At 38.9% G+C, this 16,458-nt stretch overlaps 1 protein-coding gene across 1 annotated transcript in view; it reads left to right on the top strand.

Moving 5' to 3' along the window:
- TTN (titin) overlaps nucleotides 1-16,458 on the top strand; it is a 291,603-nt gene that overhangs the window by 223,180 nt on the left and 51,965 nt on the right. Inside the window, exons 254-275 of the mRNA XM_056110131.1 lie at nucleotides 59-3,025; nucleotides 3,600-3,920; nucleotides 4,021-4,305; nucleotides 4,403-4,702; nucleotides 4,979-5,281; nucleotides 5,705-5,980; nucleotides 6,078-6,377; nucleotides 6,471-6,773; nucleotides 7,087-7,386; nucleotides 8,425-8,712; nucleotides 9,148-9,444; nucleotides 9,854-10,156; nucleotides 10,260-10,565; nucleotides 12,164-12,451; nucleotides 12,536-12,826; nucleotides 12,918-13,205; nucleotides 13,357-13,944; nucleotides 14,034-14,138; nucleotides 14,725-14,922; nucleotides 15,007-15,303; nucleotides 15,405-15,992; nucleotides 16,084-16,386. Of these exons, the coding sequence (XP_055966106.1) occupies nucleotides 59-3,025; nucleotides 3,600-3,920; nucleotides 4,021-4,305; nucleotides 4,403-4,702; nucleotides 4,979-5,281; nucleotides 5,705-5,980; nucleotides 6,078-6,377; nucleotides 6,471-6,773; nucleotides 7,087-7,386; nucleotides 8,425-8,712; nucleotides 9,148-9,444; nucleotides 9,854-10,156; nucleotides 10,260-10,565; nucleotides 12,164-12,451; nucleotides 12,536-12,826; nucleotides 12,918-13,205; nucleotides 13,357-13,944; nucleotides 14,034-14,138; nucleotides 14,725-14,922; nucleotides 15,007-15,303; nucleotides 15,405-15,992; nucleotides 16,084-16,386 (9,495 nt within the window). The remainder of the gene's footprint in view (nucleotides 1-58; nucleotides 3,026-3,599; nucleotides 3,921-4,020; nucleotides 4,306-4,402; nucleotides 4,703-4,978; nucleotides 5,282-5,704; nucleotides 5,981-6,077; nucleotides 6,378-6,470; nucleotides 6,774-7,086; nucleotides 7,387-8,424; nucleotides 8,713-9,147; nucleotides 9,445-9,853; nucleotides 10,157-10,259; nucleotides 10,566-12,163; nucleotides 12,452-12,535; nucleotides 12,827-12,917; nucleotides 13,206-13,356; nucleotides 13,945-14,033; nucleotides 14,139-14,724; nucleotides 14,923-15,006; nucleotides 15,304-15,404; nucleotides 15,993-16,083; nucleotides 16,387-16,458) is intronic.

Raw genomic sequence — 16,458 nt, 5'->3', positions numbered from 1 at the left:
TTTTTTAAAACACAAAGCAGCATTCAAAATCTAATTTCCTCTTGTTTGAATTTTCTAGTGCCTCCATCTGTGGAACTTGATTTGAAATTAATTGAAGGGCTTGTGGTAAAAGCTGGAACTACAGTTCGATTTCCCGCTATTATAAGAGGTGTGCCCATTCCTACAGCAAAGTGGATGACCGATGGAAGTGAGATTAACACAGATGAGCACTTCAAGGTTGAAACTGACAACTTTTCATCAGTACTCACCATTAACAACTGCTTAAGAAGAGACAGCGGGGAATATCAAATCACAGTTTCCAATGCAGCTGGTAGCAAAACAGTAGCTGTACACCTTACAGTTCTTGATGTCCCTGGCCCACCAACTGGACCTATTAATATACTGGATGTTACCCCTGAATATATGACTATCTCATGGCTGCCACCAAAGGATGATGGAGGAAGCCCTGTGATAAATTATATTGTTGAGAAACAAGATACAAGGAAAGAAACATGGGGTGTTGTCTCTGCGGGATGTAGTAAGACAAAGCTGAAAATTCCACATCTGCAAAAGGGCTCTGAATATGTTTTCCGAGTTAAGGCAGAGAATAAGATGGGTGTTGGACCTCCCCTTGACTCCACACCTACTGTTGCTAAACATAAGTTTAGTCCTCCATCTCCTCCTGGTAAGCCAGTGGTTACTGACATTACTGAAAATGCTGCAACAGTGTCTTGGACTCTTCCGAAATCTGATGGTGGTAGTCCAATCACTGGTTACTATGTGGAACGTCGAGAAATAACAGGCAAATGGGTGAGAGTCAACAAAACGCCTATTGCTGACCTGAAGTTCAGAGTAACTGGACTATATGAGGGAAATACATATGAGTTCAGGGTTTTTGCTGAAAATCTTGCAGGACTAAGCAATCCATCACCAAGTTCTGACCCAATAAAGGCTTGCCGACCTATCAAACCACCTGGACCACCTATTAATCCTAAACTGAAAGACAAGAGCAAAGAATCAGCTGATTTGGTGTGGACAAAGCCTCTCAGTGATGGAGGCAGTCCCATTCTAGGCTACGTAGTAGAATGTCAGAAAGCTGGCACGACTCAATGGAACCGGATTAATAAAGATGAACTCATTAGGCAATGTGCCTTTAGGGTACCTGGGCTAATTGAAGGAAATGAGTACAGATTCCGTATAAAGGCAGCTAATATTGTGGGAGAGGGAGAGCCAAGAGAACTACCAGAATCTGTGATTGCAAAAGACATTCTTAATCCTCCAGAAGTAGAACTTGATGTTACTTGCCGTGATGTTATTACTGTTCGAGTGGGACAAACTATCCGCATTCTTGCTAGAGTCAAAGGCAGACCTGAACCAGATATAACTTGGTCCAAGGAAGGCAAAGTATTGGTCCGAGAAAAGCGAGTTGACCTAATTCACGATCTTCCTCGTGTTGAGTTACAAATTAAAGAAGCTGTTAGAACTGACCATGGCAAATATATCATCTCAGCTAAGAACAGCAGTGGACACGCGCAAGGTTCTGCTATTGTTAATGTTCTTGACAGACCAGGGCCTTGCCAGAATTTAAAGGTTAGCAATGTCACCAAAGAGAACTGTACAATTTCTTGGGAAAACCCACTAGATAATGGTGGCTCAGAAATAACAAATTTCATAGTAGAGTATCGCAAACCAAATCAGAAAGGCTGGTCAATTGTTGCTTCAGATGTCACCAAGCGATTAGTTAAGGCCAATCTCTTATCCAACAATGAATACTATTTCCGAGTTTGTGCAGAGAATAAAGTAGGTGTTGGGCCAACCATTGAAACAAAAACTCCAATTTTGGCTATTAATCCTATAGACAAGCCAGGCGAGCCTGAGAACCTTCACATTGCAGATAAAGGAAAGACATTCGTCTATCTGAAGTGGAGGCGACCTGATTATGATGGTGGCAGCCCAAATCTATCATATCATGTTGAGAGGAGGCTAAAGGGCTCTACTGAATGGGAAAGAGTGCATAAAGGAAGTATTAAAGAAACCCACTACCTGGTTGACAAATGTGTTGAAAACCAGATTTATGAGTTCAGAGTCCAAACCAAGAATGAAGGTGGGGAAAGTGATTGGGTAAGGACAGAGGAAGTTGTTGTGAAAGAAGACTTACAAAAACCAGTACTTGATCTAAAATTAAGTGGTGTGCTAACTGTCAAAGCAGGGGATACTATTAGGCTAGAGGCAGGGGTCAGAGGCAAGCCATTCCCAGACGTTTCGTGGACCAAAGACAAAGATGCTACAGACTTAACAAGATCACCAAGGGTCAAGATTGATACCAGTGCTGAAACATCTAAATTTACACTTACAAAAGCAAAGCGAAGTGATGGTGGCAAATATGTAATTACAGCAACTAACACAGCTGGCAGTTTTGTGGCCTTTGCCACTGTCAATGTTTTAGATAAACCTGGTCCTGTAAGAAATCTGAAAATCACTGATGTATCAAGTGACAGATGTTCTATTCGCTGGGATCCACCAGAAGATGATGGTGGCTGTGAAATTCAAAATTATATTCTAGAAAAATGTGAGAGCAAGCGAATGGTTTGGTCTACCTATTCTGCTAATGTCTTAACACCTAGTGCTACAGTAACACGCCTCATCGAGGGAAATGAATATATTTTCAGAGTCCGTGCAGAAAATAAAATAGGCACAGGGCCTCCAGTAGAAAGTAAACCAGTTATTGCAAAAACCAAGTTTGATAGACCTGGACGTCCTGATCCCCCAGAAGTCACTAAAGTAAGCAAAGAAGAAATGACTGTGGTTTGGAATGCACCTGAATATGATGGTGGAAAGTCCATCACAGGATACTATCTGGAGAAAAAAGAAAAGCATTCAATTCGATGGGTTCCTGTTAACAAGAGTGCAATCCCTGAAAGACGTATGAAAGTACAGAACCTCTTCCCAGGACATGAATATCAGTTCCGTGTCAAGGCAGAAAATGAAATTGGAATTGGAGAACCAAGCTTGCCATCAAGACCAGTAGTGGCAAAAGACCCCATAGGTATGATATGTTTGCTTTTTCTTATATTACACCAAATATTAATCTCATGCATGAGGCATTGGCTAAATTAAGTTTATAACATCAAAACTTTGTCTTAGTATTTTTCTAATACATATTTTATCAAACTACCTACAATGCAAAAAAAATTGTGAAATCCAGTAAGAAGCAATCAATAATTGAGAAATTGAATACCCTGTAATTGACAATAAAAATTACATTTCAGGGTCAGAGAAATAATACGGTGAGTAGATAAGGCACTTGCCTTGCAGGCAGCTGACCTGGGTTCAATCCCAAAAAGCACAAATGGTCTCCTGAGCACCAATAAGAATGATCCCTGAGCACATAGTCAGGAGTAAGCACTTAGTACAACTGGGTATGGCCCCAGAAAAAATAAATTATTACATTTTAAAGTATCACTAGTAGTTGTTGACCATGTGAAATTTATTCCTTTTATTATTATTACTAAATCACAGTGAGATACACAGTTACAAGGTTGTTCATGATTGGGTTTTAATCATATAAGGTTTCAATCATATAATTTTATACATAAAATTCTTACACAATTTATTTTCAGAACCACCTGGTCCACCAATCAATCTCAAAGTAGTTGATACAACTAAAACTTCCATAACACTTAGTTGGGGAAAACCAGTGTATGATGGTGGCGCACCAATAATTGGATATGTTGTGGAAATGAGACCCAAAAAAGCTGATGCATCACCTGATGAAGGATGGAAAAGGTGTAATGCTGCAGCACAACTTGTTCGTATGGAATTCACTGTTACCAGCTTGGATGAAAACCAGGAATATGAGTTCAGAGTATGTGCTCAAAACCAAGTGGGCATCGGGCGCCCAGCAGAACTAAAGGAGGCTGTAAAACCTAAAGAAATCCTAGGTGAGGCCCTCTTTTATTGTTCAATTCATTCATACCTCATTTCTTACACAATTTTCCGTCTTTCTATAAAGTCAACTAATGGCTTGCATATTGTTTGTAGAACCTCCGGAGATTGATTTGGATGCCAGCATGAGAAAATTGGTCACAGTGAGAGCAGGCTGCCCTATTCGACTGTTTGCCACAGTAAGAGGGCGACCAGCCCCTAAAGTTACTTGGCGAAAAGTGGGTATTGATAACGTAGTCAGAAAAGGTCAAGTTGATATTCTTGACACCATGGCCTTCCTTGTCATTCCCAATTCTACCCGTGATGACTCTGGAAAGTATTCCTTGACACTTGTGAACCCAGCAGGAGAAAAGGCCGTGTTTGTGAATGTCAGAGTATTAGGTAGGTTACTATAAAGTTTTTTACCTTCCCTTCAAAACACATTTATTAACACTAACGATGAGGAGACATGAGAAACTGATTTTGTGGTTCTTTGTAGATACTCCTGGACCTGTGTCTGATTTAAAAGTTTCAGATGTGACTAAAACATCATGCCATGTTTCCTGGGCCCCTCCTGAAAATGATGGTGGGAGCCAAGTGACACATTATATTGTTGAGAAACGGGAAGCAGAAAGAAAGACATGGTCAACAGTTAACCCAGAAGTCAAGAAGACAAGTTTCCAAGTAACCAATCTTGTCCCTGGAAATGAGTATTTCTTCAGAGTAACTGCGGTGAATGAGTATGGCCCTGGCGTTCCAACAGATATCCCCAGACCAGTGCTCGCATCAGATCCTCTAAGTAAGTAATTTTCTGTTCTCCTTTTAACTTGTCCTTACTAGAATAAGATACCAAAGAATTTCAATGTACTATTAAAAGGTAGGGTTTAATTTGTAGAAAGTCAAGCAGTACAATAAATATTTAACCCACCCATTACATACTTTTTAGATTTGCCAAAGTTTTATGGAAATGAAGATTTTTTTATGCCTAGAAACCATCATTAAAAATATTGCAAGTCACAGAATCTCAATCAATAAAAATCTTAAAAGTGTTTTTTAAATTGCCTTTTCTTTTTAGGTGAGCCAGATCCCCCCAGGAAACTCGAAGTAACCGAGATGACAAAGAACAGCGCTGCACTGGCCTGGCTGCCACCACTGCGTGATGGAGGCGCTAAAATTGATGGCTATATCATCAGTTACAGAGAAGAAGATCAGCCTGCAGATCGCTGGACAGAATACTCAGTAGTGAAAGATCTCAGCCTTGTTGTCACTGGCTTAAAGGAAGGAAAGAAATATAAATTCAGAGTGGCAGCCAGAAATGCTGTTGGAGTCAGTTTGCCCAAAGAAGCTGAAGGAGTATATGAGGCCAAAGAACAGCTGTGTAAGTAGTTGATGATTCATTTTTTTATCATGGATAAATTGTTTTAGAATTTCTCTTTAATTTATAAACACCTCTTTCTGTGGAATCAAGTTCTAGAAATTCTTTAAAAGTACTATGAAACCACAGTTTTCAAACATTTGAGCCCTCCTCCACACTTAGCAAATAAATTTTAAATCATAATAGAGTATGCATACACACATATAAAAATTTTAAATATTTCCTGAAACAACACCCGTATTTGTGTCTATGCTTTTCTCAGAGACTCTCTAATCCAAATAGTTTTTAATATAAGTTGTAATTTAAACATTAATTTGAATCCCCTATAGATTGCAACCCACAATTTGAGAATTATTCGTATAGTTCTCCACCAGAAAACAAGTTTAACCTCCAAGAAAAACTGATGTATTTTCATTTTACTTTTAGTGCCACCAAAGATCCTTATGCCAGAGCAAATCACTATTAAAGCTGGAAAGAAACTCCGGGTTGAAGCCCATGTGTATGGAAAGCCTCATCCAATCTGTAAATGGAAAAAAGGAGAAGAGGATGTTGTCACATCCAGTCACCTGGCAGTGCATAAGACAGATAACTCTTCAGTTCTAATCATAAAAGATGTCACTCGGAAAGACAGTGGTTACTACAGCCTCACTGCAGAGAACAGTTCTGGGACAGACACTCAGAAAGTCAAAGTGACCGTCATGGGTAGGTTAAGCATGAGACAGAGAGCCATTAATGTATTAAAGTCAGTATTCCCAACCAAATACCTATTCTCCTATTTCTTTTCTCTTGGTTCATGCAGATGCACCTGGGCCCCCTCAGCCTCCGTTTGACATTTCTGACATAGACGCCGATGCTTGCTCCCTGGCCTGGCACATCCCTCTGGAAGATGGGGGCAGCAGCATCACCAATTACATAGTGGAGAAGTGTGATGTAAGCCGAGGAGACTGGATCACAGCTCTAGCGTCTGTGACAAAAACTTCCTGCAGAGTTGGGAAGTTGATCCCAGGCCAGGAATATATCTTCCGGGTCCGTGCTGAAAATCGGTTTGGCATTTCAGAACCTCTTACCTCTCCAAAAATGCTGGCTAAGTTTCCATTTGGTATGTTTCAGAGAGAAAAATATTATGTTTTCTTTCAAATCTGTTGATTAATAGAATTGAAACTGTATTTATTTCCCTCATATTTATTTCCAGATGTTCCTAGTGAACCTAAAAATGCACGAGTCACTAAAGTCAACAAAGATTGTATTTTTGTGGCTTGGGATAGACCAGACAGTGATGGAGGAAGTCCCATTACTGGTTACTTGATTGAACGCAAAGAAAGAAACAGCTTGCTCTGGGTAAAAGCTAATGATACCCTTGTTCGGTCAACTGAATATCCTTGTGCTGGCCTGGTAGAAGGTCTTGAGTATTCCTTCAGAATCTATGCTTTAAACAAAGCTGGATCCAGCCCACCCAGCAAACCAACTGAATATGTGACTGCAAGAATGCCAGTTGGTAAGTAATTTTTTTTTAGTATGATGGAGGACATTCAGATCTTGAAGTCTCTGAACTTAACTACTTCTATTTAGATTTTTTCTCTCTCTCATACTATGAAAGTGGACTATATTTAATTCCTTATGAGCATATAACAAGCATTCAAAAGTGCACCTTGATTAAATTGTTTTATATATACATATATATTTTTAAAAAAGACAATTCTCATTCTTTGAGCCTGTTACTTAGCAGTATGCAGTAATAATGTGACATATGAAAGTTTAAGACTTACACTACCAAGATAAATGCTGATAATACCTCTTTTTGGTTTTAGATCCTCCAGGAAAACCAGAAGTTATTGATGTTTCCAAGAGTACTGTGTCCCTCATCTGGGCACGTCCAAAGCATGATGGAGGCAGCAGAATTATTGGCTATTTTGTTGAAGCTTGCAAACTTCCTGGTGATAAATGGGTACGGTGCAATACCACACCACACCAGATTCCCCAAGAAGAGTACACAGCTACAGGCTTAGAAGAAAATGCCCAGTATCAGTTCCGAGCAATTGCCAAGACAGCTGTAAACATTAGTCAGCCTTCTGAACCCTCTGACCCAGTGACTATCCTTGCAGAAAATGGTAAGAATCTATTTTTTGTAGTACTTAAATATGGGCAACACTCTTGATGTTAATTTTTCCTAATAAGTAATTCTACATCTGTGGGGAAAAGAACAAATTAAGCGATAGATGCTTTGTAAAATGACAGAAATTATTATTATGGGTAATCATAATAGTTCAATGAAAAAACAGAATACAAACTTGTTTTGTATCAAAAATAGAACAAATAAATTCAACAAATTGGTACTAATGAAAGTGTAGGGATGTTGGAATTATAGGTGATCTTTGCATTTTTAATTTATGTTTTTAGTATTATGAAATATCTACATTAAATCTATTTCTTTTAAAAGGAAATTACTTGTAAGATCCAATTTTTTTTATTTTTATTAGTGAAACACCATGAGGTACAGTTGTAGACTTACAAATTTTTGTGCATGGGTTTCAGTTATACAATGATTGAGTACCCATTCCTCCACCGGTGCCCATTCCCCACCTCCAGTGTTCCCAGCATCCCCCCTACCCTCCACCCTCCCACCCCACCCCACCCATGTGTCAGGGCATTCCCTTTTGTTCTCTCTCCTTTTGGGTGCTGTGGTTTTCAAAAGAGGCATTGAGTGGCTATCATGTTCGGTCTGTAGTCTATTTTCAGCATGCATCTCTCATCCAGGGAGGGTCCTCCCAACACCCTTTACTTGGTGCTCCCCTCTCTATCTGAGCTGCCTTCTCCCTCTGCATGTGCGGCTGGCCTCCAACCATGGAGTGAACCTCCTGATACTTATCTCGGGTATTCTTGGGCGTTGGTCTCCCAATTTGTTACTTTATATTTCCCAGGTGAATGCAATCTTTCTATGTCTGTCCCTCTCTTTCTGACTCATTTTGCTTAGCATGATACGTTCCATGTAGTACCACTTGTATTTAAATTTCATTACTTCAGTAAGATCCAATTCTTGAGACAGTGCTCATGAATTTCCCATTTTGATTCATAAGAATTACATGAACTTAGATATTGAATAAATAACTTTTCTCATGTTAAAATCCTTTTGTCTTTTTTTTTTCCAGTTCCTCCCAGGATAGAACTAAGTCTGGCTATGAAATCATTACTTACTGTGAAAGCTGGAACTAATGTTTGCCTGGATGCCACTGTTTTTGGAAAACCAGCACCAACAGTTTCTTGGAAGAAGGAGGACACACTGTTAAAACCAGCAGAAGGCATAAAGATGGCCAAACAGCGGAACCTGTGCACCCTGGAACTGTTCAGTGTAAACCGGAAAGACTCAGGAGATTATACTATAACTGCTGAAAATCCAAGTGGTTCTAAATCAGCTACAATTAAGCTTAAAGTGTTAGGTAACTAAGTCACTTAATATTCTCATACTAATTTTAGCTAAATTTAATATAGTAGGATTTCAAAATAATATCTTGGAAAAGATACATGTTCTGTTATGTCTTTTATAATCACAGAGCTATATGCATGCATAGAAAGAGAACAAAGACTTCATCATGATTGATAATAATGAAAATTTAGGGAGGCTAGAATTATGGTACTATTTTTTTGTTTTTACTTTAAAACAGTTTTAGAACTGAACAAGAATTAGAAATCACAGTTGCTTAGTTTTACATATGAGAACACTTAAATTCTATAAAATTAACTTCCAAGGTCATATATGAAGTCAGTGACTATATAAAGACTGCAACCCAGGCCTCCAAGCTCCCACAGTATACCCTCCTCCCATTTCCCGTATATTAGTGAAAAACTTCATTCTTTTTTTCCTGTTCTTTTAGATAAACCAGGCCCTCCAGCATCTGTTAAAATCAACAAGATGTATGCAGATCGTGCAATGCTATCTTGGGAACCACCTCTTGAAGATGGAGGCTCAGAAATCACCAACTATATTGTTGACAAACGTGAAACAAGTAGAGCTAACTGGGCACAGGTCTCTGCCACTGTGCCCATCACCAGTTGCACTGTGGAAAAACTTATAGAAGGCCATGAGTATCAGTTCCGCATCTGTGCCGAAAATAAATATGGAGTGGGTGACCCAATCTTTACAGAACCAGCAATTGCTAAAAATCCTTATGGTAAGAACATTTTCCTGTCCTTTTAAAATTTTTAATATTTTAATTTTTCAATTTATTAAAATTTTCATTTTTAAAACTTGTTATTGAGGTTCTATTATTTCAATAGTGTTGATGATGGGTACCATGCACATAATTCCAACACTGCATCTATCACCAGTGTACCAACTGACCTCCCTCAAGGACCCCAGCACCCCACTATTTCAACACCCCCCTCACCTACTCAGTTGTGTAAATCAGTTTTCCTGTTGTGTTCACCATGGCCCTTTTGCTGCTACCTTGCCATGTGTCTTGAAGTCTCTTAAATGAGATAATTTTATCATTCATGTATTTAAATTTGTATTATTTCTATTTATTGTTTTTAATTGTGTAGATTTATTTTAATTTTTAAATTTTCCTTCAATATCCACAGATCCACCTGGTCGCTGTGATCCTCCTGTTATTAGCAACATAACCAAAGATCACATGACAGTAAGCTGGAAAGCACCAGCAGATGATGGTGGCTCTCCTATCACTGGATATTTGGTTGAAAAGAGAGAAACCCAGGCAATTAACTGGACTAAAGTTAACAGAAAACCTATTATAGAAAGAACAATAAAAGCAACAGGTCTCCAAGAAGGAACTGAATATGAATTCCGAGTTACAGCTATAAATAAAGCAGGACCAGGCAAACCTAGTGATGCATCAAAAGCTGTTTATGCCCTGGACCCTCTTTGTAAGTTTTCAGTGAAGGTTTACCATATCCTGTGTTATGATCAATATTGATCAACCAGTTGTGCAGTTTTAATAAAAATGTTATGTTTATTCTTTGTTTTCAGATCCTCCTGGCCCACCAGCTTTTCCAAAAGTATATGATACAACTCGTAGTTCCGTGAGTCTATCTTGGGGCAAGCCCGCCTACGATGGTGGAAGCCCTATCATTGGTTACCTTGTTGAGGCAAAACGTGCTGACTCTGATAACTGGGTGAGGTGTAATTTACCAGACAAGCTTCAGAAAACCCGCTTTGAGGTTACTGGCCTAATGGAAAATATAGAATATCAGTTCCGTGTGTATGCTGTCAATAAGATTGGGTACAGCGACCCCAGTGATGTGCCTGACAAACACTACCCCAAGGACATATTAAGTAAGTATGCCAATAATACAGAGATACTTCCTTATCAATTATATGTAAGAAAGAATAAAATTCCCTTGTAAGCATTTATTTATTTACAAATTCATAGTTGGTAACTTACTAGTACATTTTAATTTAGAGCTGGGATTGGTACTTTAGGTATAATTAAACAGATCAGATAGAATGCAAGGTGATTTGTGTTTTTCATAGTAACTTTTTATAATTACAAGAGAATTTTATGTTTTTAAAAGAATATGGTATTATAGGAATTTTATTTTGAAAATAAAAAGTTTTAACTAATTTCATCATTCTTTTTTATTTTTTTAAGCTTTTGAACATTTTATTTATTTATTTATTTTTAATTTTTTTATTAGTGAAACACCATGAAGTACAGTTGCAGACTTACAAATTTTTGTGCTTGGGTTTCAGTTATACAATGATCAAGTACCCATCCCTCCACCAGCGCCCATCCTCCACCACCACGGATCCCAGCATCCCTCCCATCCCCCATCCCCCCATCCCACCCTGCCTCTGCGGCAGGGTCTTTTTTATTTTTTTTATGTAGAAGTACTGCTATTTATTCAGCCACTCATTAGCTGATTGAATAATTTTATCATTCTTGATTTTATTCTTCTTCTACTCCACCTCTTTCCTTAAGGACAAATTTTAGGTTTTATATCTTAATTTCCTTCTTACTGTTTCTTCTTTTCACATATTCTCTAAAGCCCGTTCTCCACTGGTTATTAATTACTCTATATTATGTGTGCTTTTCTTCCTAAAATAAAATAGAGAGAATATGAGTCAAAGTTCTACTTCATTGAATGTAGAACAGAGAAATAGAAATGGACTGGAAGAAAGCCCAGAACCAATCTATTCTTTTTTTTTTTTTTTTAATAATATGGCTGACCCGAGACTGGAGCGATAGCACAGCGGGTAGGGCGTCTGCCTTGCACGCAGCCAACTATGGCTGACCCGAGTTCGATTCCTCCGCCCCTCTCGGAGAGCCCGGCAAGCTACCGAGAGTATTTGATATGCCAGACACAGTAACAACAAAGTCTCCAATGGAGACGTTACTGGGCCCGCTCGAGCAAATCGATGATCAACGGGAGGGCCTTTACTTACTTTACTATGGCTGACCCGAGTTCGATTCCTCTGCCCCTCTCGGAGAGCCTGGCAAGCTATCGAGAGTATCTTGCCCACACGGCAGAGCCTGGCAAGCTACCCGTGACGTACTCGATATGCCAAAACACAGTAACAACAAGTCTCATGATGGAGACGTTACTGGGCCCGCTTGAGCAAATCGATGAACAACGGGAGGACCGTGACCGTGATACAGAGAATCAAGAGTTTGGAAGTACATAAGGTTTTTGAGAAGAGGAGGAACACATATTTCAAAGAAAACTGGGTTTAGCTGATAAATTATTGGAAAATAAATCAGCTATTTTTAGAGTTTTGAAATAATCACAGTTAAGGATTATATTGACTTTTTAAAAAATAATAAGTAATTAGTTAAAGAAAGTAAACATTTTATGAGTGGTAAGATCAGTCCTTGGAAATACATTTGATGGTTAAATGATAATTTTGAGTTTCTTTATTACAATATTAAACAGTTCCACCCGAGGGAGAACTTGATGCTGAATTGAGGAAAACACTCATATTACGTGCTGGAGTTACAATGAGACTGTATGTACCAGTAAAAGGAAGGCCACCTCCAAAGATCACTTGGTCTAAACCAAATGCCAATCTAAGAGAAAGGATTGGACTGGACATAAAATCAACTGACTTTGACACATTCTTGCGCTGTGAAAATGTGAACAAATATGATGCAGGAAAATATATCTTGACTCTGGAAAACAGCTGTGGTAAAAAAGAATATACCATTGTAGTGAAAGTGCTTGGTAAGTCTATTGAGAAAGGAAATAATCGTGTGTTAAATATGTATCTTTTGTATCTTTTTACTTACTTATCCATTGTTTTTTCAGATACTCCTGGGCCACCCATCAATGTGACTGTAAAAGAAGTATCCAAAGATTCTGCTTATGTTACCTGGGAACCTCCCATTATTGATGGTGGAAGCCCTATCATAAACTATGTAGTGGAAAAACGTGATGCAGAGAGGAAGTCCTGGTCTACAGTGACAACTGAGTGCTCAAAAACAAGCTTCAGAGTCTCTAACTTGGAGGAGGGAAAATCCTACTTCTTTAGGGTGTTTGCTGAAAATGAGTATGGCATTGGTGATCCTGGTGAAACACGTGATGCTGTCAAAGCTTCTGGTGAACAAATTATCTACTACCCCATTGGTTTGAATTGCTGCTTACTGTATCTGAGGCTTAGAATAATTGTGTTTTTTTTTCTTTTCTTTAGAAACCCCGGGACCAGTTGTGGACCTAAAAGTAATATCTGTAACTAAGTCATCTTGTTGCATAGCCTGGAAAAAACCTCGCAGTGATGGTGGAAGTAGAATCACTGGATATGTTGTTGATTTCCTGACCGAAGAAAATAAATGGCAACGGGTTATGAAATCAGGAAGCTTACAGTATTCTACAAAGGATTTGACTGAAGGAAAGGAATACACCTTCAGAGTCAGTGCCGAGAATGAAAATGGAGAAGGAACCCCAAGTGAAATCACTACTGTGGCAAAGGATGATGTTGGTAAGTGTCAGCCTGTGTATCTTTGTCCAAATTACACTCATGGGCCTTACTATTGGCTTATTTTTTAATTGATGCCTTTAAGATTTTAAAGATCTGAAGATTTTGATTGCCTTGTTAAAGGTAGTAATAACTTCTCTGTTCTGTTTCACAGTGGCTCCTGATCTTGACTTAAAGGATTTACCTGATTTGTGCTACTTGGCTAGAGAAAACAGCAACTTCCGTCTTAAGATACCCATTAAAGGCAAGCCAGCTCCAACAGTATCCTGGAAGAAAGGGGAAGATCCACTAGCAGCTGATACAAGAGTCAATGTTGAGTCAACTGCTGTTAATACAACTCTTGTGGTATATGATTGCCAAAAATCTGATGCCGGAAAGTATACAATCACACTTAAGAATGTTGCTGGCACCAAGGAAGGAACTATATCTATAAAAGTTGTTGGCAAACCAGGTATTCCCACTGGTCCTATCAAATTTGATGAAGTCACAGCAGAAGCCATGACCTTAAAGTGGGGTCCTCCTAAGGATGACGGAGGCTCTGAAATCACCAACTATATCCTAGAAAAGAGAGATTCTGTAAACAATAAGTGGATCACGTGTGCCTCAGCTGTCCAGAAAACCACCTTTAGAGTAACCAGACTTCATGAAGGTGTGGAATACACTTTCAGGGTTAGTGCCGAAAACAAATATGGTGTAGGAGAGGGCCTGAAATCAGAGCCAATTGTTGCTAAACATCCATTTGGTAAGTGTCTCAAAGTCATGAGATAAAGTAAAGAATTTATTTTTTGGAAGTTCTTATCAGAGAGATTGCATTATCTATTCTTTTTCCAGATGTGCCAGATGCTCCTCCACCTCCCAATATTGTGGCTGTCAGACATGATTCAGTAGCTCTAACTTGGACCGACCCCAAGAAAACTGGTGGTTCTCCAATTACAGGTATTACATTTAATGTTATTCTACAGACTTTCCACTGATGTCACCTCTAAATATTCCTCCCTTAAAAAAAACCTGTAATTTTTATCACACTATCTGAACATGCACTAATATATTTTCTCTTAGGTACATTATACATTCAGTACATTAAGATAATTAGTTTTATAATAGCTAATGAATCCATTTATTAATGCTTAATCCATGAACAATAAAATTTAGTAAAGAAATATGTCATTTCAGAGCCAGAGCAATAGTACAGTGGGGAGGGTGTTTGCCTTGCATTCTGCCAAGCTATATTGGATCCCCAACATCCCATATGGTCCTCTGACACCACCAGGAGTGATCCCTGAGTGCAGAGCCAGGAGTAAGTCCTGAGAACCTCTGAAATTGGCAAAAATATATAAATAAAAATTAGATTGCTGTCAGGAATATGGCTCAGTGACAGAGTACTTTCCTCCTCGTATAAGACTCTGGATTTTATCCCTGGTACCACACACACACACACACACACACACACACACACACACACACACACACACAGCCTAACTTTAGTTTCCATGAAAACTGATGCATCACTGGTCTTTTGTAGGGTATCATATTGAGTTCAAAGAAAGAAACAGCCTTCTGTGGAAGAGAGCTAATAAGACTCCTATTAGGATGAAAGACTTCAAAGTGACAGGATTAACTGAAGGTCTTGAATATGAATTTCGAGTCATGGCAATCAACTTGGCAGGAGTTGGAAAGCCAAGCCTGCCATCAGAGCCTGTTGTGGCACTTGATCCAATTGGTAAGTCATTATACAAATACAAACCTTGATTAATTTTACATATGATTAAGCATTGATATTTGTTTGACTTTTTTCAATGTTTAGATCCTCCTGGAAAACCTGAGGTTATTAACGTAACAAGGAATTCGGTGACTCTCATTTGGACTGAACCCAAATACGATGGTGGTCATAAGTTGACTGGTTATATAGTGGAGAAGCGGGATCTACCTTCTAAATCTTGGATGAAAGCCAACCATGTTAACGTCCCAGATTGTGCTTTTACAGTTACTGACCTTGTTGAGGGTGGAAAATATGAATTCCGAATCAGAGCAAAGAACACAGCAGGTGCAATAAGTGCTCCATCAGAGAGTACAGGAACCATTATTTGCAAGGATGAATACGGTAGGTCTATGTTACTGTTGGTGCAATTTTTTAAAAAGCAGAAAATTAAGTCTCAGTCTTTTTCTGATTAAAATGTATTTTGCTGTTGTTGTTCTTTGCAGAAGCACCAACCATTGTCCTTGATCCTGCAATAAAGGATGGGCTAACAGTTAAAGCAGAAGATAACATTGTATTGAGTGCCATTAGTATTCTTGGCAAACCCCTTCCGAAGTCAAGTTGGTCCAGGGCAGGAAAAGACATTAGACCATCAGATATTGTTCAGATATCTTCAACCCCTACATCTTCCATGCTTACTGTTAAATATGCCACTAGAAAAGATGCTGGTGAATATACCATCACTGCTACCAATCCCTTTGGCACAAAAGAGGAACATGTGAAAGTAACTGTTCTTGATGTGCCTGGTCCTCCAGGTCCTATTGAAATAAGCAATGTTTCTGCTGAAAAGGCAACACTTACATGGACACCACCCTTAGAAGATGGTGGCTCACCAATTAAGTCTTATGTTCTTGAAAAGAGAGAAACAAGTAGACTTTTGTGGACAGTAGTCGCTGAAGACATTCCATCTTGTAGGCATGTGGCAACCAAACTTATTCAAGGAAATGAGTACCTCTTCCGGGTTTCAGCTGTAAACCATTATGGCAAAGGAGAACCTGTGCAGTCTGAACCTGTCAAAATGGTGGACAAATTTGGTATGTAAATCATGTGAGGTCATTCATATAGAAGTATTTACAACAGAGTTAAGGAGTCTCTGGATTTCTCACAAAATTTCTTCTTTTTCAGGTCCCCCTGGCCCTCCTGGAAAACCAGAGATATCAAATGTGACTAAAAATACTGCTACTGTCAGTTGGAAAAGACCAATTGATGATGGTGGCAGTGAGATTACAGGATATCACGTGGAGAGACGAGAAAAGAAGAGCTTGCGATGGGTGAGAGCAACCAAGACACCAGTTTCTGATCTGAGATGCAAAGTAGCAGGACTGCAAGAAGGAAATACCTATGAATTCCGTGTCAGTGCAGAAAACAGAGCAGGAATTGGTCCACCCAGTGATGCTTCAAATCCTGTCCTAATGAAAGATGTTGCATGTTAGTATTTATCTTTTCTAAAACAGCTTATTTGAGAGTACCAATACTTATGTGATTCATTCTAAAACCAAA

Source organism: Sorex fumeus, unplaced genomic scaffold (assembly GCF_029834395.1).
Source record: "Sorex fumeus unplaced genomic scaffold, SorFum_2.1 ptg000009l, whole genome shotgun sequence".
Classification (NCBI taxonomy): Eukaryota; Metazoa; Chordata; class Mammalia; order Eulipotyphla; family Soricidae; genus Sorex; species Sorex fumeus.
The sequence above is the reverse complement of the archived record's forward strand: the minus strand, read 5'-3'. Positions and strand labels throughout refer to the sequence as shown.